The 24149-nt window shown below is 41.0% G+C and overlaps 1 protein-coding gene across 3 annotated transcripts in view; it reads right to left on the minus strand.

Annotated features, from left to right (window-relative positions):
• cars1 (cysteinyl-tRNA synthetase 1) overlaps positions 1–19294 on the minus strand; it is a 58102-nt gene extending 38808 nt beyond the window's left edge. For 2 of the 3 annotated variants that reach the window (XM_033039139.1, XM_033039138.1), the window contains exons 1-7: positions 19215–19292; positions 12299–12544; positions 7760–7851; positions 6759–6847; positions 4447–4543; positions 3566–3664; positions 2442–2591 (exon numbers count right to left, since the gene is read on the minus strand). In XM_033039139.1, coding sequence (XP_032895030.1) covers positions 2442–2591; positions 3566–3664; positions 4447–4543; positions 6759–6847; positions 7760–7851; positions 12299–12544; positions 19215–19230 — 789 coding nt within the window. In that variant the 5' untranslated portion in view covers positions 19231–19292. Of the gene's footprint in view, positions 1–2441; positions 2592–3565; positions 3665–4446; positions 4544–6758; positions 6848–7759; positions 7852–12298; positions 12545–19214 lie in introns of all 3 variants that reach the window. The other variant, XM_033039140.1, reaches the window with a different exon arrangement.
• Positions 19295–24149: the final 4855 nt, after the last annotated feature.

The raw sequence follows: 24149 nt of genomic DNA on the forward strand, positions 1-24149 counted from the left end.
CTTAGCTCAAGGACTTCATAGAATTGCCAAGCACATACGTAGCTTGTTCCACATGTCAGTCACCTAGTTTCCAATGTCAAGAAAACCTTCCTCAAAGCACCGTCACGTGTGCAGTTGTTCAAGGAAATGGCACCCGAGATTCTGCTACCTCCTCAGCCCCTTTTGACTAGGTGGGGTACATGGCTCTCTGCTGTACTCTACTATGCTGCAAATTTTGAAAAGATAAAATAAATCGTCAACTGTTTTCAAGAAAAAGAATCTGCTGCAGTCAGGATCGTCAGTGAAACCATGCAGAAAAAGTCCCTCCACCGCGATCTAGTGTTTATTGCTTCCAATTTTGCAAACTTCCTACAAGCTATCACTTCCCTGGAGAAATGTGGCGAAACATTAGTGAATAACTTGCAGGTTTTCAACAAAGCGATGTAGGTAAAAGACATACAAAGAAAATGTGAGAGTGATTTTAGCTAACAAAGATCTTGAAGAAATAGAAAACATAGCTAAAGTTATCAAAGGTAGTTGTAATGCACAAGGTATAGAGTCTGTAGCTTGTTTCGGGTATGCGCCAGTGACCTCAGGTAAGGTAGAAATAAGTTTTTCACAACTGAAGCATATTCTGTCTGACAGGCGGCATAGTTTAACACCAGATAATTTGAAAAAAAATGCCAGATTTTCGGATGACGGATTTTCTACTGAAACCGATTGCAACATTTGCTAACGCTTGTTCTATTCGGTCATGATTCTGATCAATGTACCCATTCTGTAAATTATTTTCCAAATATTTATCATATTAAATGTTTGAGTATTGTGTAGCTTTACAAAATCTTGTGCAAGCTCAATGCCCACTCTGAGCACAATATTTTAATCTCTCCATATTTTATTGATAATGGCTATGAAAATAACTATCATTAAAGCTCTTCGTACAAATAAATAGTTGTTTACCATGGAAACAGACTTTTATTCTAAACTGTCAGGCTCAGCCTTACCTTCAAGTGAAAAATGTTAATCATATTAAATTGCCCTGTTCCTATTATCCATTTCATTGACCTATCTCACATAAACGTGAATGCCGACAGTTTCTATTTGCCTGAAGAAATAGAACGTTAATCCTCAATGGCCTAGTCAGTTATCCCCAAATCAATAGCACCAAAGCAATTTATCAGGTCATTATCACATTACTGTTGAGGGAGGCTAGCAGTACACTAATTGGTGGGCTACATAACAAGTGTACTGTAGAAATACAAACTTTAAAAAAATTCTAATCACTTTTACCTGGTGATCCTTCATTATGAGGTGAGCAATAAATTATTTATTGTTTCTCAGCTTCCCCTCCCCCCCCCACTATGTGTGGAGCTTATATAGACCCTTAAGTTCAAATGTAATTGGTTGCTTGCTTGCTTCATTACCCATCTGTGCTGAAATCATGCTGCTTTTTACTTAAATAGAATATATTTACACTGCACTTTACACTTAAAAAAACCCAATTACATTTCGCAGTGTGCCATTTTTCCTTCTGCCTCACCACATGTATTGTTAATAGTGTTACCTCAGGTATCTAGTTTGTATTTCTCAAATTTCATTTAATCCAATCTGACTTATTTTTTCATTCATGTTATTAACTCAACCAAATTTAACACTGCAAACTTCTAGATCAACTTTAACACACCACCCTTTGATTCTTCCTCCTCCTTCAATGAACCTCAAGTGTGTCAGTGCACAAAAGTATCCTTTCCCCAAACTCAAATGTGTGGAATTCCTTACCTCTTACTGTCTCATCTCTTATATTTTGTAAATCTATAGTTTTAGAACACTTTACTGCTGCTTATTTATTTACCTATGCCGTCAGCAACTTGAAATGTAACAGCGGGTAGGACTAATCACCAGTACACGTGGCATAGCCTCTTCTGAGTGTTTACTGATGTTCAAAATTAACTAAAGTTAAAGAGAACTGTACATGTGAAGAATATTTTTGAGTTTAAGGTAAATGTGAAGCAAAGGGGATAGCAAACATGTATTTGTATTGTTCTATTAAAGACAAAAGATAGACACAAAAAGCTAGAGTAACTCAGCAGGTCAGATAGCATCTCTGGAGAAAAGGGAATAGGTGACTTTTCGGTTCAAGGCGGTCGGAAGGGTCTTGACCCGAAACGCCACCTTATCCCTTTTCACCAGAAATGCTGTCTGACCCGCTGGGTTACTCCAGCTCTTTGAGTCTATTTTTGGTCAAACCAACATCCGCAATTCCTTCCTACACATACTGTTAAAGACATTTGTTTAATGAGCCTGAACTCAGTTTTTCCTCCATGCAAGTGGGTGAAGGTTGAATTCATGAAATGTACCATCAGAAAGGAGCCACTGACAATAGTAAAAATTCACAATTCCACTTAACACCTCTCAGCTCATTGGCAAAGTAACTGGCATCTGGCTGCTTGGTGAAGTCATACCTGGGCTTGTTGGGTAATTTCCCCTTTGGGAAATGCCTGTTGTATCTTATCCTCGAGGATTTTAAGGGATGACAAAACCGTGTGATTTATCCTTTCTAGCATCTGTTTCTTGTCAGGATCCGTGGTTTCAGCAAGTTTCACAGTGAAAGGCTGGACAAGAACATAATGAAAACAAGAAACAATTCAGAAAAAAATATCATTTTAATGAATCATTATAAGTCAGCAAGAGCCAATTTCTGAGAGTTTTTCATGTTTTGCCATTAACTATATAATTTTCCCTTACATTTAACCTCCCAAAGTGCAACACCTTACACTTGCCCAGATTAAGCTTCATCTGCCATCTCTCCACCCATATTAGTAACTGATCCCAATACTGGGATATCCGTTGACAGCCTTCCTCACTAACCACAAATCCACCATTTTTTCAATGGTCTCAGCACTGATCCAAAGCACAGTTGTCACGGTAACAAAAAACAGCAAAAAAGACAGAAGAGAAACTCTAGGAAAGAAATTGAAACAAAGGTATACACACAGCTGCACAGAAAAAAGGTAATGCTTATTTTAAATTTATATTAAATTTTAAGAGTTAGAATGTGCCAGATGAAATATAGGATATTGACACAAGGAACAGCTGATGCTGGAATCTTGAGCAAAACACAAAATGCAGTATCTGAAGACAAAACAACAGGGAGATACTTCCTACTATCTGGGGCTTCTTAGTAACCAGAGACGGCCGAGGGTCAGATTTGTGTTGCCTCACAATCTTGTAGTCATTGGAGCTATAATATCTAGGTATCTGTACTTTAACCATTCCACTTCGACCATTGGATATATATTGATTACCCAACAATCTTTAATGACAATCATGTTTACGTTCAGCTACAATAATCTATGTATCTGTATTTTAAACCATTTCCACTTAATCATGGGGTATATATTAATAGCCCAACAATCTGTAGTGACAATCATGTTTCAGCAGAGGTTTTCAGTTTCATGTTTTTGTAGTAAATGCCTACAATTTTCTGTGTGCTTAAGCAAAGCAAGAATTTCATTGTCCTATACAGGGACACATGACAATAAACTCACTTGAACTTGAGCTATGCTTTAATAGTCCATCACTTTACCTTCAGAGCAGCCTTGATATCTTGCAAAAGTGGTGTAGGAGCCAGATTCTTCTCCCTATACTTATCAAATAGGTGATTTTGCCTGGCTCGTTTAATAATCTATGTAAACATAACAGCAATTACATTAAAATAAGCAGTGTTATAGAACACAAAGCACAGAGTTTAACATATCAGGTTATAAATTAATGCGTTATCATAGTGCTATCTGACAGGAGAGACAGACACAAATACACATGAACTCTCATTTGCCATAGAAGAATCATGCTTGAAAATAACAAATCAATCTTTTATCTATTCTCCATTTTTATCTTTACCATAATTAATACTGAGAAGGTAGTGTACAACAAGTTTCATGCCTGCATCTAGCACTTAATATTTTCTGGCAGTCCCAAGCTAAGACAGCCATGTATTCCCCTGCCATGCGGGAGTGGGTTTTTGTAAAATGGCCTGGCCAGAACTTAATAATATAATGTGTAGGAAGGAACTGCAGGTGCTGGTTTAAACCGGAGATAAACACAAAAAGCTAGAGTAACTCAGTGGGTCAGACGGCATGTCTGGAGAAAAGGAATACAGTAGGTGACATTTCGGGTCGAGACCCTTCTTTAAACTGAGAGTCAGAAGAAATGGAAATGAGAGATATAGACGGTGATATAGAGATATAGAACAAATGAATGAAAGATATGCAAAAATGTAACGATGATCAAGGAAATGGTCCATTGTTGGTTGTGAGCTAGGTGCTAACGAGATATAAACAATGAAACTTACCAGGACGACAGTGAATAATATAATAATACCTAATATGTCATGTCACTGGTAAAATTTAATGAAGGGTTCATTTATTGCTGAAGAGCAGAAAATGTGAGATGACAACACTCTCTTACCTTGTCATCCACATCAGTAATGTTCATACAATAAAATACATCATATTTGAAGTAATTCATTAGAATCCTTCGCAGGATGTCAAAGGAGATATAGGACCTAAGAAACAAAAAGTGAAGTGATTTAATGCTTTAAATTAACGGTCTGGTGGCAGATCAAGCATGGACTAGGAAATTACAAGAAGCCTGGGTGAAATTATGGGTTGTAAGATCACAGAACATTGTAAATGTTCTTAAAATACAACTTGTCCATAGCTGTGATCATAATCCTTATGTGCTTTATTGATGCTTCCAAAGCCTTTGACCGTGTTAATCATAGAAAGCTGTTTGGTAAAATGAGTCAAAGAGGGGTGCCTGAATACATTGTTAGAATCCTAGCCTACTGGTATGCCCACCAGACTATGCAAATAAAATGGGGAAATAGTCTCAGCCCCATTTGGGGTTAGCAATGGTGTTAGACAAGGGGGAATATTGTCCCCAGTCTTTTTTAATCTATATATTGATGATCTGTCTAAACAATTGAAAGCCTGTAACACTGGGTGCGTGATTGGTAATATTTTAGTGAACCATATTATGTATGCAGATGATCTTGTGGTCTTTAGTCCATCTAGCGCTGGTCTCCAGCAGCTCCTTACTATATGTTCTGTGTATGGTGTTGGACATGACATTAAATATAATGCTAGTAAGAGTGCTGTTATGATCTGTACAACCAAAGAGGATAAATGTCTAAAATATCCTGATTTTAAATTGTCTGACAATAATCTTAGTGTCTGTAATAAGATAAAATATCTAGGGCATATTATTACAGAACAAATGACAGATGATGAGGATATTTATAGGCAATGACGCATGCTGTATGTACAGGCGAATATTCTCTTGCGTAAATTTGGTGTGTGTGCAGATGTGGTGAAGATGTCGCTATTTAGAGCATACTGCACACCACTCTACACTGCGCACCTGTGGTCGAATTATTTAAAGACAAGTATGCAGAGACTAAAGGTGGCATATAACAATGCCATGAGAACACTGCTAAGGCAACCTAGATGGTGTAGTGCCAGTAATGTGTTTGTGGCTGCAGGAGTCAGTACTTTAGAAGCTATCCTAAGACACCACATGTATAAATTCATTTGCAGGATAAATGACTCTAAAAATGTGCTTATTGTGGCCTTGTCAAACATAAGGGTTAGCACTACACGCTACGAATCCCAGCTGTGGAGACACTGGTATCGTTGTCTCGTTGTAGGACATTGATCATCTTTTAATCTGGATTTTTAACTTATGTATTGTGTTTTTAAAAAAATATATAAATTATGATGTTTTTATAAGTGATATACCAAGATTTTATATGTATTTATGATATTTGATATGCAATGCATTTTTAATGTAATGTTGCCCCTTGTCTGGACCTTGAGTCCGTAATAAAGTTTATTATTATTATTATTATTATTATTATAAAAATCATGCTTCTTCCTAGATCCTTGCAATCATGATTGTCAACAGAGAATAAATTGGGGCAGAAACTCTAATTTTGCTTTCCAATCATGTCTGAGTAAAATCATAATCAGAGTAAAACATCTCCATCAAAATTCAAAGACCAATTAAATTAGCAAGATCACAGTAACTGAACCCAGTAATTGGGTAAGCCATTTAGAACAGAGACGAGGAAACACTTTGTGAGTCTGTGGAATTCTCTGCCTCAGAGGGCGGTGGAGGCCGGTTCTCTGGATACTTTCAAGAGAGAGCTAGATAGGGCTCTTGAAGATAGCAGAGTCAGGGGATAGGTGAAGGCAGGAACGGGGTACTGATTGTGGATGATCAGCCATGAACACATTGAATGACAGTGCTGGCTTGAAGGGCATAATGGCCTACTCCTGCACCTTTTGTCTATTGTCTCATTATATGGTATGCCCCAATGCTTGTTAGGGCAAGCATTCACCTATAGAAGCCTCACGAGATGAAGATCAGATCACCATGCAGGCGGCACCAGGCTTTTAATGCTGCCTGATGACATAATATAAAAATGTAATTCTGCAATTCATAGAAGGCTATCCAGAATCACCAAAGAATAAGCAAGAAGTTGGATGGCCTTTGTTTTAGTCAGTGTCTCTCAGTGCATATTTCTATTTTCTACCACTAACTGGTCAAATATGCACTTCCTTTGTATCCATGTACATAAAACAGGAAACATTTGTCTTCCACCCAAGGTTTCATAGAAGTTGCAATAGATTTATACTAGATTTGTCTAATTATACTAGACAATATTTAACTGAAGAATTACCAAAGGAAGCATTGTAACAAATGATATGGCAGATTACCTGGCATGTCCCATGTGGGAAGCATCATAAACGGTAGGGCCACAACAATACCACAACACATTTTTCCCATTCTGAGGACGGAAGATCTCCTGAAAGAATCACAAGAGCTTGTACAAGAGCCATCTTTGCTGATTTAGAGCAATATACGGAATAAAATCAAAAATACAGCAACCCCAATAAAAGACAAACCTTCCTATTTTGTGTTAAAATTACTTAAAATAAAACTTAAGAGCATATAGAAAGATGCCATTTTGGGCAGAACAAAAAGAGAAAAGAAACATGAAAATGCTGAACAGTCAAAATAAAGATCACCACCTTCCATAGCTGATAGGTTGCTTGATCTATACCTACCAATTTTTTTAATTTCACGTACATTAATAATCTGTGCATTTCACTACAGCAATGGCAATTTTCTAAAATACTGCTCAATCATAATTAGGCTCAATGAAAGAAACTGCCAATAGCACAGATTGCGTGATTAAAATATTCACTGGACATTACACTGATTCTATAGCATGTATCAAGGATAGAGGCAGATATTACCTGTGGGTAAACAAAGCACCTAATAGATGGTTTAGGTCACATAATACCCCGTTTCATAGGGTAAAAATCATCAGGAATTAGATGGATGCCACCATGTGATGTAATGGCATGATCTTAAACACTGTACAGCACGAACAATAACCCTACTTCAGCATCTAGCGATAATCCAGCATCTAAGATAATTGATCATCTATGATCTACTGTGAACTTTGTTTCAGTTGCATTATATACTTTGAGTTTGCACTATTATGGTCTGGATACCTAGTATTACTAATTATTGTTATTATATCATTGATTATTGTAAATTTATTTATGTGTTATTGCATTAATAGGCCTGTAAAGCTGTAGTAAGTAAGAGGCTCATTGTTTCATTGCTGGTACATATGACAATTAAACACTCTCGACAGGACGAGTCAGACCGTTTTAAAGCCTTTCATCAGACCAAACTTTATACTGACCTTGCTACGCGTTAAACTGTTGTACAGTCGTAGCTCAGGTTGTTTCACTTCTGTTGGTGGAGACCAAGGCGGTTGGGATCTCTTCATTTTAGCTGAAAAAGAATAGCCACAGTCAAAGCTGCCATATGTTGAGTGCATGGTTACGGTTCAATCGTGAATATTGCTGTACTGGAATAGACCAGAGTATAATTTTCAAGTCATTGTTTGCAGGAACCATGTCTGTGAGTGGTCACAGAACTGTTCATTCACAAGGATATCAAATTGTAAAGGGCCTGTCCCACTTACGCGACTCTTTATGGGCCTGTCCCACTTAGGTGACCTTTTAGGCGACTGCAGGAGACAACATGTTCGTGGGTGGTTGCCGGGGAGTCGCCTTCATGGTCGTGAGGCGTTCCCGCATTCTGGGAACTAGTCGCAGCTTCATTCTAGTTGCCGCTAATTTTTCAACATGTTGAAAAATTTGCGGGTACTATAATGTCACTCAAAAAATCGCTTCATTGGGACAGGCCCATAACAGTACCACGCAATGCAATGTGTCAAATAAGCTGCAACTTTGAAGCTTAAGTCATTCCCATCAACCGACAAAACATCATGAAAATGAAGGTGCAGTATTCAACAAAAGTATTGTAAATAAAATAAAAGGATATCTATCCACAAGACATAGGAACAGAATTAGGCCATTCAGTTCCATCAAATCTACTCCGGGATTCAATCGTGGCTGATCTATTTTTCCATCTCAACTACAGTACTACCTATTCAAGAAGCTAGCAATCTCTGCCTTAAGAATTCCCAATGACTTGGCTGCCACAGCTGTCTATTGCAATAAATTCCACAGATACACCACCCACTGGCTAAAGATATTCCTCATTTCCATTTTAATGGTACGTCCTATTATTTTGAGGCTGAGCCCTCCAGTCCTGGACTCCCCATTTTTGGAAACCTTTCCATATCCATTCTATCTAGGCTATCTGGTGAGTTTCAATGTGATTCCCCCCTCATCCTACTAAACTCCAGCGAGTGCAGCCCAGAGCCTCCAAACGCTCCTCATACTTTATCCCAATCATTTCTGGGATCATTCTGGTAAACCTGCTCTCGACCCTCTCCAAAGCTAGCACATCCTTCCTCAGATAAAGGGCCCAAAAACTGCTCACAATTATCCAAATGTGGCCTGATCAGTGGCTGATAAAGCCTCAGCATTACGTCCTTGCTTTTATATTCTAGTCTTCTCTAAATGAATGCTAACATTGCATTTGCCTTCCTTACCATTGTTTCAACCTGTTGACTACCATTACCAAACTAGCACTAATCATAACCTTTTAAGCTCAGCTGTAAATGTTTAATTACATTTATAAGTTTGCATGATGAATACTGTGATGAATACTGCAAATAACTGGTGCTTTTACTTCAAGCACTTAGAGGAAGATACTGCAATGACTCAGTGGATAATACACACCCTAAAGTAGAATTGAACTGTCAGAATAAAAGCAAATCCCTAGCTCAATCTCTGGTTCACGATGAATAGTCTAATTTCCAATTTACTCATTTCTGTGTCTCATAGTTTTTGAGACAGGGCACCTGTTACAATTTCTAATAGCTAGCCACTGATTTCAGCAATAAAAGATGAACACAAGAGCAACAGATAATGACCAGATGTGTAGATTTGGGGTATGACTTGCGATGGAATGCTCTAACTAAAGAAAAACTATTGTTTATACGTGAGGCATGGGCACTGAAAAAGATGCCATGACATAGTTGGTTAGAATTTACAGGTTAGTGACCAGAAATGCAAAGGAAAAACATGGTCAGCAGTGGATGTAGCATACTAATGTTCGTCAAATGAAGAGTGTAATGCCGTTCGTAGAATATGCAGTTATTATTCAGGGAATTATGAGATCATCAAATGAATGGAGATATATATACGAGTATACAGATAACCCTTGTTATAACAGACTACGGAGGGGAGAAGAAATTGTGTCCATTATTGCTGATTGTACACTATAACCGAGTAAAGGGCCTGTCCCACTTAGGCGATTTTTTCGGCGATTGTCACAGTCGTAGCAGGTCGGCGAAAAAGCAGCAACTGGACCCCCCCGCCCCATACGACAATGTCTACGACAACCTACCATGTAATCGACGTCAAGCTACGGCAAGCTACCGACAACCGGCGACCCAATCGTCGTGACTTAGGACGTCCACCTATGACCACACCTTCGACCACACAAGCGACAACAAGCAACGACCCTTTCGGTAACAACTGAAGACAATTCAGTCGCCAGTACCTGTCGCTGGTTGACGTAGGTAGTCGCCAATGGAAATCACCGAAGCCAGCACCCAGTGACAACCAACATCACCTGTCGACAACCTGCGTCATCCTGGCGACAACCTACGACAGCACCTATGACAGAAGACAAGCTACATCAAGCCCAGTCGCCAAAACGTTTTGAACATTTCAAAATCCAGCGGCGACCAGAAAAACGTTACGAATCTTTAGGCGACTTGAAGAGACTACTCACGACCATACAGGCATCACCCCGCGACCATGTGCAAACAGCCTAGACGCCTGCAGTCGTCGAAAAAAATCGCCTGTGGGACAGGCCCTTTAGGGATTCGCTCCAACCACCTCAGTCACCATGTGAAACCCAAGTTGTTTTCAAATACAAAGGTCTTTAACAGTTAAAATGTATTTTTGTCACTGCAAGCTAAAAATACTAAGAGCTGTTTGTTACATTGTTTAATAGAATATCATTGCACAAGTGTGAATCGGAGTAATTGCTTGTCAATTTAATTCACCTCCTGTAGTGTAAGTAGCAGCCTGTGTTCTTAAAGAGACAATAATGTCTGATTACTATGGGGATGCTCCGTCCAGAAATCTTTTATAAAGAGGTCCATAATAACAAGGGTAGACTGTATTGTTATAATTTTGCGAGGATAGGCGGTATAATGTTATTTGTGAAGAGGCCAGGCTAACATGATGTGGTGTAATGACAGTTACAGATGGTATACAATATACTTCATTAAGCAGTATGTATTGAATAATAGTCACAAAAAAAGCTGATGTTAACCACCAAGTTCAATTGTTTTCCATTTATGTGCCTTTGTAGTTTTGCAAATAAACAGTAGAATGTCAAATGCTTTGCTGTCAATGATATAACTGATGCTAATCTTTTTTTCCTTGAAAATTTGCAACTATCTACCACATTTCAAATCTTGGATAAGCACCTCAAAATATTTCACATCTACTGATTTATGATCATCACAGATGCAGCAATAACTTTATATACTGAGACTTAACAATGAGATACTTATTTAATTAATCAGCAATGTAATAAATATTGGTTATGAATGCAATGGCAACGATGACATTCTGAATCCAAGAAATTGTGTAAATTCACATCAGGTCAGTCTGTTGATATGGGGAGAGGACCGGTGTTAATCTTTCAGGTGGATGCCTTGCATTTCCAGAAATTTCTGTTTTTATTTCATGTCTTCAGAATCTACAGGGTTTTGATTTAGGAAACAAGCAGAATATTCTGCTTTCCCCAATATACAATAGAATCTTTGATCAACATTATTCCAGAAAATAGTTCCACAATCATTACTAAACTCCAGATTCGGGACCAAAGCTGGAAAGACATGTTCAAATCCTATACAATGGACATATACAACAGATGCAGAGAGCGAAGCACCTGGCCGTCAGCTCCGGGAATATGATCGATGACAACCCAGGCACTGGATCAATGAAGAATGCAGAAGTATGCTACACAATAGAAAATGAAATGTGGAACTGATAAAGCCATCGCGTACATGCTGAACAGCTAATGTGGAATGCAATGCAATCACATGAAGGCTTTGTAGCACTGCCAATCCTGAAGGCTTTAGACAATTAAGAAATACCTACATCTGCAGTTACATTTAATTTTCATCCCAAAGTGGCCGACTGACTGAGCACTGGCTAATGCTCTGCTTGTTAATGTACTCTCTCAGTAATAATCTGATGCTCAGTTTGTGTTTTTTCAACACCACAGATTTCAGTTTAAATTGGTTTTACCAGTACTAAGGCCTTGGGACAAACTGTTAAAATCTAGAGCTGAGGTGAAGGCTGATTATCTGACAGCAAGTACATTCTCGTGACTACGATATTCTAGACTAAACAACCCAGACTTGCCATAGAAACACTATAACTACAACTACAATGAGACACAATTTTCTAAGGTAGACACAAAATGTTGAGAAACTCAGCGGGTGAGGCAACATCTATGGAGAGAAGGAATTGGTGACGTTTCGGGTCAAGACCCTTCTTCAGACTGAATATCAGTGTTCCTTCAAATCTGCAAATCGCCAACGAGCTCTATGGAAATACCTTGACATGGACAGCAAGAGTTCTCCCTCTCAAGGGCATCTAGGAAAATGCAGTCAAATCTTATCTTTACCACTTCCACTAAATGAATAAATAAAAATGAAAAATGCAATGCTTTAAAAGGCCCCATGAGGTTGCACAGATGTCCCATGTGAACTGCCACACAGATGCTCACTACTCACATGTGTGGACACTACAGGTCTTGGCATCATCTTGGGTACAATCCCAAATTGCTGTAATGTGCCTGTACCACCGCACCACGTGGAAGTACTGATCAAGAGGTGGTTTTTGTATTGACTGGAATATTTCGACATCAGCTTGTGAAAATACGAAACCATCGATGTAACTTCGCGTAGCAAGATAATCATTTAAAGCCTCCATGCCTCTCTGGTCAGGTCCTATATGAAGAAGCTCATCATAGCAGAAAGCTGCAAGACACAATGAGGGGAATGGAGGTACTTTCAGAAACGTGGGTTGGTTTTTCAACCGAAAGTCATGCACAGTTCACCATTCTAGTTCTTTAGTTACTAAACACAGAACTAACAGCAGTTTGAGTGTAGCTACAACACTGGCAATTTGAGAAATACTGTCTAATTGTGGACTTTTCACAAGCAGGATAAAGATAGCTCGTTGAGATCAGTCTGTTCTCAATCAGCAGCAAAATGATTCTACACATTGTTGGCACTCCTGTTGTGTGGCACATACTCATCAATAATCTGCTCCCTGATACTTAGACCGTATATGACAATTCTTAGTGACTTCAATACTGCTGTGGTCCAAACTTACACATAGAACTGTATTCTAAAAGTTAGGTGAGAGTGTGCCTGATTGAACCCTGGTACAATATAAATCAATGGGAACGGGCTGAGAACTCTTCACTGGCTATACTCATATATGGCACACAGGAAGTTGCTTTTAACTGTAGTTCAGTTTCAGGACATCAATGCAGAAGTTTCAGGGTGGTGTCCAAGACCCAGTCATAGCAGCAACTTTTGCAATGATCATATCTTAATCATGAGATCAAAAGTGGGACATATTGGCTGATGATTGCACAATAGTTCCATGCACAGCTCCTGAGATCTGTGTCTACGCACAATGACCTGAGCAACATTCTTAGATTGATTAGTAGTGAAAGGCATTCACCTACACAAGGTTAAAGCAATGCACATCTCCAACTAGAGCATTTAATCCACCAACACTTGACTTGAATCCACATTTCCACCAAACACCCTATCAAATTCATAGATCACCATTGATCTGAAATTTTGTTGACTAGTCTCATAATTACAGTGGCCAAAAGTACATGTCATAGACAAACATTTGTAGTGAATGTTACTCTACATCATTCAAGATTTCACATAGCTTTTTTAACATCTTGGAGGAATACACTCAGAGAGTGACTGTTGAAGGAAAGTAGTTTCAACTATATTCAAGTTGCCTGTTAGATAAGCATTTTATCATAATGTTCCCTCCACCATTAGTAACCATGTTGCAGATTGTACTACCTAGAAAACACACGGCAGAACTCAGATTAGAAACTACATTTGTACACGAGATCAAGAGATATGCTTCATACAGATGATGTATGATCAAGGAATATATACAGTAAAACCACTCATCATATCTGTTGAATTGAGTGGCGATTTAACTTCTGCATGTTCTGTGTTAGTTTGTAGAATAACTTAGATCATCGTGTTGATCGTTAGTTAAAAAGGACCCATAGCAGAAGTGTCCACGTCGCGAGGCTGGAAACTGGAAGTATCCCGAGCTAATTCCGCTACCACCAGCATCTATTGCACCAAGTGATGGCTCCCACTGATTGTTGCCGGAAGCTTGCGTCCTTTTCAGGACAGACGATGACAGCGATGTCAACATTTGAAACATGGAAGATGGGCACGAAAGAAGAAGTTAGTTAAAAACAGCAAATCACTGCCCTTGATTTTATCTGTCCACTCAAGAGGATAAAAAGTGGAGTGATTTATTTTTTCAAAACTTCTATTTAAATATAATTTGCATTACAGACATTGCAAACCTATTCATGTCATGCATATATTGACTAATCAAATAAAACTAAATTAAGTTGAAATGAGACACATTTGTAAGGGAGTGGATACAGAAACATATATTGCACTGCATTAGTCTGAAGCATTGTACGAGTTAGTTACGAATAGCCAAAATGCATCAGGCAGGAACTTCACGTAAGAAAATACTAACGATATAATGATTTATCATGGAGTTACTAGTGCAAAGTTGAAGAAGCAATGTTTTACAAGAAAATATCTCCCTTATTATTGTGTAGGAAAGAACTGCAGATTCTGGTTTAAATCGAAGATAGACACAAAATGCTGGAGTAACTCAGCGGGACAGGCAGCATCTCTGGAGAGAAGGTCTGAAGAAGGGTCTCGACCCGAAATGTCAACCATTCCTTATCTCCAGAGATGCTGCCTGTCCCACTGAGTTACTCCAGCATTTTGTGTCAACCTTCCTTATTCTTGTTATTGGTAAGCAAATATACAGACTGGTGTGGAGAAAAAAAATTTGACTTTGGGGATGTAAAGTACTTCTACAGGGTAAATGTAGGTCTGTTTACAGCAAAGATGAGAGAATTTATATTGGAGAAAACAGCAAATGGTGGAATAATTTAAGAGAGGAGGGATAGAGAAAACAGGAACTACTGACCACCAGGAGCAGAAAAATGCTGGAATCTATAATGAAGAACCACATGAGCTATTATGAGTGGTAAGTATTTCAAAAGAATGACAGAATGTTTTGAGGATGATGGCTACCTACTGTAAGTAGTAATAAAGGAATTGTGGATAGAGCGAGCAGTTCAAGGTACAGAAATTAGTGACGTTATCTGCAGGAAGAGAAGAGTGAATTGTTTGTGGGTGCAGAAATCTAAATGGATGATGTGAATAATCTCTTAGCAAAAATTAAAAACTAACTGTGAATAGTAAGGAGGAGAATGTGAGAGCTTCAATGAGATGCAGAGAATGAGGTGTGAACATAGCTGATGCACCATAATTTCCCCACCCTGACAAGCAGAGATGTTTTAAATGATGAAAGACTGTGTCTTGTTCAAAGCAACAGGCCTTAAACACAAGTCATTGAAAACCGACATTCAGTTGCAACAAATAATTAGGAATATAAATGGTGTGTTGGCTTTCATAATGAGGATTTGATTACAAGTGTAAAAATGTTTTACTGGAATTATGTAACATTTTGCTGAGACTGCACCTGATATGCAGTTTTTGTCTACTTAGACAATAAAGAATGTACATGTACATTTGCCAAGGAGAAAAGCAGCGATGATTCACTACTTCGGTTCCAGGGATTGCAGGTTAACATATGAAGGTAGATTGAGCGCACTGAGACTATATGCTCTCAAGTACAGAGCTGGCTTAGTTAAAAGTAAAGCTCATGAATAGAAAGCTTTTTTTTAAGTTAACAGATTGGCATCAGTAAAAGACAGATTTGGGATATTAGGTTTACAACATCATCTATAGGTGTGTTTGTTTGTTGACATTTCCACAATTCACTATCTTCTCTTGTAAGGCTTGAATACTACAATCGTCGACTGAGTTTACTAATACCGCAGCACAGACTGATGGCACAATGGGAACACAATGTTACAGAAAGATATTAATGGTTAAAAGGAATGAGCAAAACTGTGTGTTTAATGCAACGGATTTCAATGTAGCTACAGATGAACTCACTTCAAAAGCAAAGTAATGATAAATCCATTTTGAAAATGGTGAATGAAATGTTAAACTTTATAATTGGATGGTTACAATATAAAAAGTTACTCTCCACAGTTATTTAAAGTGTTAGTTGGATCATATCTGGAATATGATGTAAAGGTCAAATTGAAGATTAGTACAAAGAAGGATCTTAACCCAAAATTTCATCAGTCAATTTCCTTCCACAGATGCTTCCTGACCTGCTGAGTTCCTCCAGCAGTTTCTTTTTCTGCTCATTTCCAGCATCTGCCTGCAGTCTCTTGTCTCCATAACGTTCTACAGTTCATTCTACCCTTACGTTCAGAAATAAGTTTAAGAGCTGTTGGATTGCTTTGACAATAAAACCTGTTTTTATGGAGTCAGCTGTGGTATATTATGTTTAGTTTAGTTTGCTGTCAGGTGCACCGAGGTATAGTGAAGAGCTTTTGTTGCGTACTATCCAATCAGAGGAAAGACCATAGTGTTCAAAAGGGAACTGCAGATGCTGGAATATCGAAGGTACACAAAATTGCTGGAGGAACTCAGCGGGTGCAGCAGCATCTATGGAGCGAAGGAAATAGGCGACGTTTCGGGCCGAAACCCTTCTTCAGACTGATGGGGGGTGGGGAAAGAAAGAAGGAAAAAGGGAGGAGGAGGAGCCCGAGGGTGGGCGGATGGGAGGGTGGGAGGAGACAGCTAGAGGGTGAAGGAAGGGGAGGGGACAGCACAGGCTAGCCAAATTGGGGGAATTCAATGTTGATGCCATAAGGGCGCAAGGACCCCAGACGGAATATGAGGTGCTGTTCCTCCAATTTCCGCTGTTGCTCACTCTGGCAATGGAGGAGACCCAGGACAGAGAGGTCGGATTGGGAATGGGAGGGGGAGTTGAAGTGCTGAGCCACCGGGAGATCAGGTAGGTTATTGCGGACTGAGCGGAGGTGTTCGGCGAAACGGTCACCCAACCTACGCTTGGTCTCACCGATGTAAATTAGCTGACATCTAGAGCAGCAGATGCAGTAGATGAGGTTGGAGGAGATACAGGTGAACCTTTGTCGCACCTGGAACGACTGCTTGGGACCTTGAATGGAGTCGAGGGGGGAGGTGAAGGGACAGGTGTTGCATTTCTTGCGGTTGCAACGGAAAGTGCCCGGGGAGGGGGTGGTGCGGGAGGGAAGGGAAGAATTGACGAGGGAGTTGCGGAGGGAGCGGTCTTTGCGGAAGGCAGACATGGGGGGAGATGGGAAGATGTGGCGAGTGGTGGGGTCACGTTGGAGGTGGCGGAAATGGCGGAGGATTATGTGTTGTATTTGCCGGCTGGTGGGGTGAAAGGTGAGGACCAGAGGGACTCTGCCCTTGTTGCGTGTGCGGGGATGGGGAGAGAGAGCAGTGTTACGGGGTATGGATGAGACCCTGGTGTGAGCCTCATCTATGGTGGCGGAGGGGAATCCCCGTTCCCTGAAGAACGAGGACATTTCCGATGCCCTGGTATGAAATGTCTCATCCTGGGAACAGATGCGGCGTAGGCGGAGGAATTGGGAGTAGGGGATGGAGTCTTTACAGGGGGCAGGGTGGGAAGACGTGTAGTCCAGAGGAAAGACCATACTTGATTACAATCGAGCCATTTATAGTGTATAGTTACATGATAAAGGAATAACATTTAGTGCAAGAATAAAGCCAGCAAAGTCCAATCAAGGATAGCCTGAGGGTCACCAATGAGGTAGATAGTAGTTCTGGACTGCTCTCTGGTTGTGGTAGGATGAATCAGTTCCCAGCTGTTATCAGGCAACCTTCTAAACACAAAGGCTAAACCAGTTGTTCTTTATAAACATCACATCACATTTAAATCCATCACATTTAAGAGTGTGGAGCAGCCAGATATCAATCAATCAATGAAAACGGTGAGCCAAAAGCAGTGGTTTTGAAGCTTTTTTTCCAGAAATGGATTTGTGAAGCATAAAGGAGTGTTGGATGGGAGCAATTAATGGAAAATGAGGAATGAATTGCTTGATTGAGATGATAGGAAAAGAAAGGGCATATGAGATGATAAGGTCAAAGACTGCCCATGAATTAGGATCAAGATTACACGGAGGGATAGCCTTGGGGATTGGAGGACAATGAATTTATCAAGCACAATGAACTATGAGAGAAATGTTTAATTACAGGGGATGGGAAGTAGCTCAGTGCAAAAGCCAAGTGTGAAAAGCAACTAAAGTATCCCAAAAATGTTTTATTACACAATAGATAGAGAAGAATGCAGATTTCACTTGAGGGGGCAAGAACAGTGGAATGAGGTATGATGCTCTAAAATAAAGTGCCAGAGGAAAAGATAGCTCATGGTGTGATTTACTAATAGGACATACATGTTCATTGTGATGTTCTGAACAGGCCAAATAGTTGAAGATTTTGCCAGATGCAAGATTATATCCCAGAAGACATTATTATTGATGCTTTAAGACATAGGCTTTATTATTATGGGAGAATTCGATAAAGGTCATGCTGTTAACATAGTTATCTATACAAATTAATTAATAGAAATTTTCCAGTTTGAAAGTGAGCAACTATTCTTAAGGGAGTTATAACACAGGGTGGTAATAGGAGATCAGAGGAACAGCTGAGTGCCCTAGATGCAGTTCAGCTTCCTCTTTTCGTTTTTCATACTCAATATGGTCTTTGACATACATGGACTGGATTTCCCATCCAATATCTTTGTCAAAACAGAATTGCTTTGAACTCTCAGCGTATTTAACTCCAGTTTCCTGTTATTCTGTCACTCCAGATAGTTGTTTGCAGGCTACTTAGCTTTGTTTAAAACAACCCTCCTCCGGAAAAATGCTATATCCAAAAGAATTATAATCACTGCCTCGATACACTACCATCAGTGCATTTAGGGAACAAAATTAGGTAGAAGATTTCACTACTGAAAAATCTGAAGAATTAAAGACGTTGTAAATTTGAAATATAAATCAAAAACACTGGACACTCAACAAGTTAAAATGCAACTGCGAGGAGAACCTTAAAATTTTAGGACAGTGATTTTTCATCGGAGCTTTCACCTGCTTTCATTTTCTCTTTCCCGTGAAATGACTGAACTTGCAATACACCCGCTGATTGATCTATGCATTTTCTACATGAATTTGTTCTAGGTTTTCAGCGGGCCTAGGACCAGAATGGTTAAATAGATGAGACAGTTTAAATGTGGTTGAACGGGGCGGACCATCTGGACAATCACGAACCAGTGCTAAAAGGTTAGGATCGGGTCTGTCAGATACACAGAGTGCGACCCTTCCCCTCACATCGAATGAAACCGGCATGAAGACACCTGCTGTACTCATGGCCCGCTCGCTCGCCGTGGGGCATCAGCTCAGCTGCGGCCACTTACCCTCGCCTCTCTCCATCCCGTCCTGTCCTGGTGCAGCTGATGCAAGAGGCAGGACACCACCGGAAATTGCATCGCGCCTACTTCCATCCTCCTGACGTCGCTCGGAAACCCAACGTCAGCCAATCAGGAGCTCCCCCGCAGGGGGCGGGATCAATGGGACGGTATCCATGGAGATCGATGGGCATGAGGACAAGATGTTCCTTGCCAGCGATCAAGGAGCGTTGCTGGGGAGTACTTATTACATTGGCATTATTGCATGAAGAGTTTACATTGCTAGGTGTAGCCACATGATGCCAGGAAGTTCAAGTGGTAGGAAGGAACTGTAGGAGCTGGTTTACACCGAAGATAGACACAACATGCTGGAGTAACTCAGCGGGACAGGCAACATCTCTGGAGAGAAGGAATGGGTGACGTTTCGTGACGAGCCGAAACTTCTCTGTCTGAAGAAGGGTCACGACCCAAACGTCACCCATTCCTTTACCTTAAGTTAAAGTGGTAAATTGTTTGATGTGCTAATGTCTTGAACTTGACTGAAGTGCTGGAGGAAATCAGCAGTCCACGCAGCACCTGTGGACGGAATGGACAGGCGACGTTGCAGGTTTTGGCCCTTATTCGTTCCCAAACAGAAAAATAGGTGGAGGAGTACGCCATTCGGACCTTCAATATGATCATGGCTGATCATCTAACATCTGTACCCTGTTCCTGCATACCCCTCATATTACTTGATTCCTTTAGCCCTAAGAGCTAAATCTAACTCTCTCTTGAAATGATGCTGCTTGAGTTCCTTCAGCACTTTGTTTTACGCAAAATTCGAGCATTTGCAGTCTCTCGTGTCTCAAAAGTGAACACAAGTGGTCACAGACAGTTCTTATTTGAACTGCCTTATTTTGGTATATAAAGTGCAAAGCATCATTTCAAAAAATGCAAAAAAGACATGCAAAAATAATAATTCAGAACGGAAAAAAGCCCAGAACAGAATTGGTGCAATGAGAAAATATTTGACAGATGTAATTTAATGAAGTGACATGTAATAATAATAATAATAATAATATATTTTATTGTCATTGCACATAAGCGCAACAAGATTTGGTATGCAGCTTCCATCCGATGTCATAACATAAATAACTAATAAAATTTAGAATTAGATACCCCGAGAACATGGTTTGTAAAAGAACAGTAAAATAGTCAAAATCGTTCAAACAGACTAAAGTGCAGATGTGAATGCGACGTGACCATCCGAGGGAGACAGTCTGGGGGGGTGGGGGGCACTCAGCAGGGCCGGTTCAGAGCCGCTATAGCTCTGGGAATGAAGCTGTTCCTGAGTCTGGAGGTTCGGGCGTAGAAGGCCTCGTAACGTCTGCCAGAGGGAAGTAGTTCGAACAGTCCATTACAATGGTGTGAGGAGTCTTTATGGATGCTGACGGCCTTCCTGAGGCACCGTGTGTGGTAGATGCCCTATGTGAATGGTGAGTTTTGGTGGAAGACACAAACTAAATTATGCAATTTTAAAGGTGTGTCAGGCCAGAGGTACTGACAATGTGAAGGTGACAGGCCAAGTTGAGAAGATTAAAGATATGGTAAATCTGGGATTACCATTCAACTCATCTGAATGGAATGGTCCCTAAAGAATGGGGACATCTCCAATGCCCTGGTATGAAAAACCTCGTCCTTGGCACAGATGGAGGAATTGAGAGTAGGGGGATAGAGTCTTTACAAGAAGAAGGGTGGGAAGAAGTGTAGTCAAGATAGCTATGGGAGCCAGTAGGTTTGTATTAGATGTCGGTCAATAGTCTGTTTCCTGTGATGGAGACGGTGAGATCTAGAAACGGTAGGGAGATGTCGGAGATGGTTCATGTGAATTTGAGTGCAGGATGGAAATTTGTAGTGAAGTTGATGAAGTCAGTGAGTTCTGCATGGTTGCAGGAGGTACCACCAATGCAGTCGTCAATGTAGCAGAAGAAGAGTTCGGGGATAGGGCCAGTGTACGCCTGGAACAGGGATTGTTCGGCGTACTCTACAAAGAGGCAGGCATAGCTAGGGCCCATGCGAGTGCCCATAGCTACGCCTTGGATCTGGAGGAAGTGGGAGGAATTGAAGGAGAAGTTGTTGAGGGTAAGGACCAGCTCTGCTAGGCGGAGGAGAGTATTGATGGACGAAAATTGGCTGGTTCTGCGGTCGAGGAAGAAATGGAGGGCTTTAAGACCCTCCTGGTGGGGGATGGAGGTGTAGAGTGACTGGATATCCATAGTAAAGATGAGGGAGTGGGGCCTGGATTGAAGAGACAAAGAGCGTGTGAGGTGTCTTGGACATAGGTAGGGAGGGATTGGACCAGGGGGGAAAGGATGGAGTCGAAGTATGTGGAAATTAATTTGGTAGGGCATGAATAAGCAGAAACAATGGGTCTGCCAGAACAATTCTGTTGGTATTTCGGTAGGGCATGAACAAACAGAAACAATGGATCGTCAGGACAGTTCTGGGGTGGGAGATTGCAACCTTCACGTGGTCCGCCCTGTTTCGACTAACGCAATCAACCCAACGTGCACAAACAAGATAAAATAGAACAAGTTGACCAACAACTTTAGGCTGTGCACGCCATACGCAAGAAGAAGGACAGTTCTGTTTGTATTTCGGTAGAGCATGAACAAACAGAACAAGCATTGCCAGACTGAGGCCCAGCGCAAATTGGAAGAACAGCACCTCATTTTTGCTTGGATAGTTTACTCCCCAGCGGTATGAACGTTGACTTCTCTAACTTCGGGTAGCCCTGGCTCTCTCTCTTCATCCCCCTTCCCAGTTCTCCACTGATCCCACTGTCTCCGCCTACATTCAAGTCAAGTCAAGTCAAGTTTATTTGTCACATACACATACGAGATGTGCAGTGAAATGAAAGTGGCAATGCTCGCGGACTTTTGTGCAAAAAGGCAAACAACCAAACAAACTATAAACACAATCATAACACACATATTCTTTTATATAATAAATAATGGAAGGAAAAACGTTCAGTAGAGTTAGTCCCTGGTGAGATAGGCGTTTACAGTCCGAATGGCCTCTGGGAAGAAACTCCTTCTCAATCTCTCCGTTCTCACCGCATGGCAACGGACGCGTTTGCCTGACCGTAGCAGCTGGAACAGTCCGTTGCAGGGGTGGAAGGGGTCTCTCATGATATTGTTGGCTCTGGAGTTGCACCTCCTGATGTATAGTTCCTGCAGGGGGGCAAGTGAAGTTCCCATAGTGCGTTCGGCCGAACGCACTACTCTCTGCAGAGCCTTCTTGTCCTTGGCAGAGCAATTCCCAAACCAGATGGTAATGTTCCCGGACAAGATGCTTTCCACCGCCGCTGCGTAGAAGCACTGGAGGATCCTCGGAGACACTCTGAATTTCCTCAATTGCCTGAGGTGGTAAAGGCGCTGCCTTGCCTTACTCACGAGTGCTGAGGGGTGTGATGCCCATGTCATATCCTCGGAGTTGTGGACTCCCAGATATTTAAAACAGTTCACCCTATCCACAGGATCCCCATTTATCCTCAATGGAATGTACGTCCTCGGATGATGTGCCCTCCTAAAGTCCATGATCAGCTCCTTCGTTTTTTTGATGTTCAAGAGGAGGCTGTTATCCTGGCACCAGAGTGCTAGATCAGCCACCTCCTCCCGGTAGGCCTTCTCGTCGTTGTCTGAGATCAGGCCCACCACCACAGTGTCATCAGCAAACTTAATTATTGAGTTGGAGCTGAACCTAGCCACACAGTCATGTGTGTACAGGGAGTACAATAGGGGGCTGAGGACGCAACCCTGGGGCGATCCTGTGCTCAGGGTGAGGGACTTCGATGTATTCCCTCCCACCTTGACTACCTGGGGCCTGGCGGTGAGAAAGTCCAGGACCCAGGCACACAGGGAGGTGTTGAGCCCCAATTCCATTAGCTTCCCGGTCAGTCTGGTGGGGACTATCGTGTTGAAGGCTGAACTGTAGTCTATGAACAGCATCCTCACGTAGCCCCCCTGGCTGTCCAGATGGGAGAGAGCGGTGTGCAAGACCTGGGAGACCGCATCGTCCGTGGATCTGTTCGGACGGTATGCGAACTGCAACGGGTCCATGTTCCGAGGGAGGAAGGCGCAGATGTGTTTCTTCACCAGCCTCTCAAAGCATTTCATGACTACCGAGGTAAGGGCCACCGGACGGTAGTCATTCAGTCAGGCTGGGGAGGCATTTTTTGGTACCGGTACAATGATGGATTTTTTGAAGCAGGCAGGGACCACGGACTTGTCCAGGGAGAGGCTGAATAATGTAGTGAGCACTGGAGCACTGGAACATTCTTTCTTTGTCCTACCCCCTCCCCTGACATCAGCCTGAAGAAGGGTCTCGACCAGAAACATCGCCAATTCCTTCTCTCCATAGATACTGCCGCAGCCGCTGAGTTTCCCCAGCATTTTTTGTCAACCTTTGATTTTACCAGCATCTGCAGTTCTTTCTTGAACATACATACATATATATATGTATGTTTATATATATGCGTGTATGTACTTGTATGTGTGTATATACACACACTGAACTTTTTTTTCCTCTCGTTTATTATATTGTTTACAGTTTACTATGTTTACATATTCTGTTGTGCTGCAGCAAGTAAGAATTTCATTGTTCTATCTGGGACTTATGACAATAAAACTCTCTTGACTTTTGTCAACATGTGGTGTCTGACAGGCAAATGAACGTTTACTGTGGCCTGTTACTGTTAAATTATATCTCACAATCCTACTGCTGGAGAATAATATGGTTCGAGGATTGGGATGGTAAATTGTGGATTTGGAAAACCATGTTAAGTCTCAAACAAATATTTAACCAAGCAATAGGATTTTGGCTCTCTGTACTGGCTCAGAGTTATGCACCACATACAAACTGTTGGACAGCTTGCCTTTATCATTCTATTATTCCTCTTCAAGT

The sequence above is a fragment of the Amblyraja radiata genome, chromosome 20 (assembly GCF_010909765.2).
Source record: "Amblyraja radiata isolate CabotCenter1 chromosome 20, sAmbRad1.1.pri, whole genome shotgun sequence".
NCBI lineage: Eukaryota > Metazoa > Chordata > Chondrichthyes > Rajiformes > Rajidae > Amblyraja > Amblyraja radiata.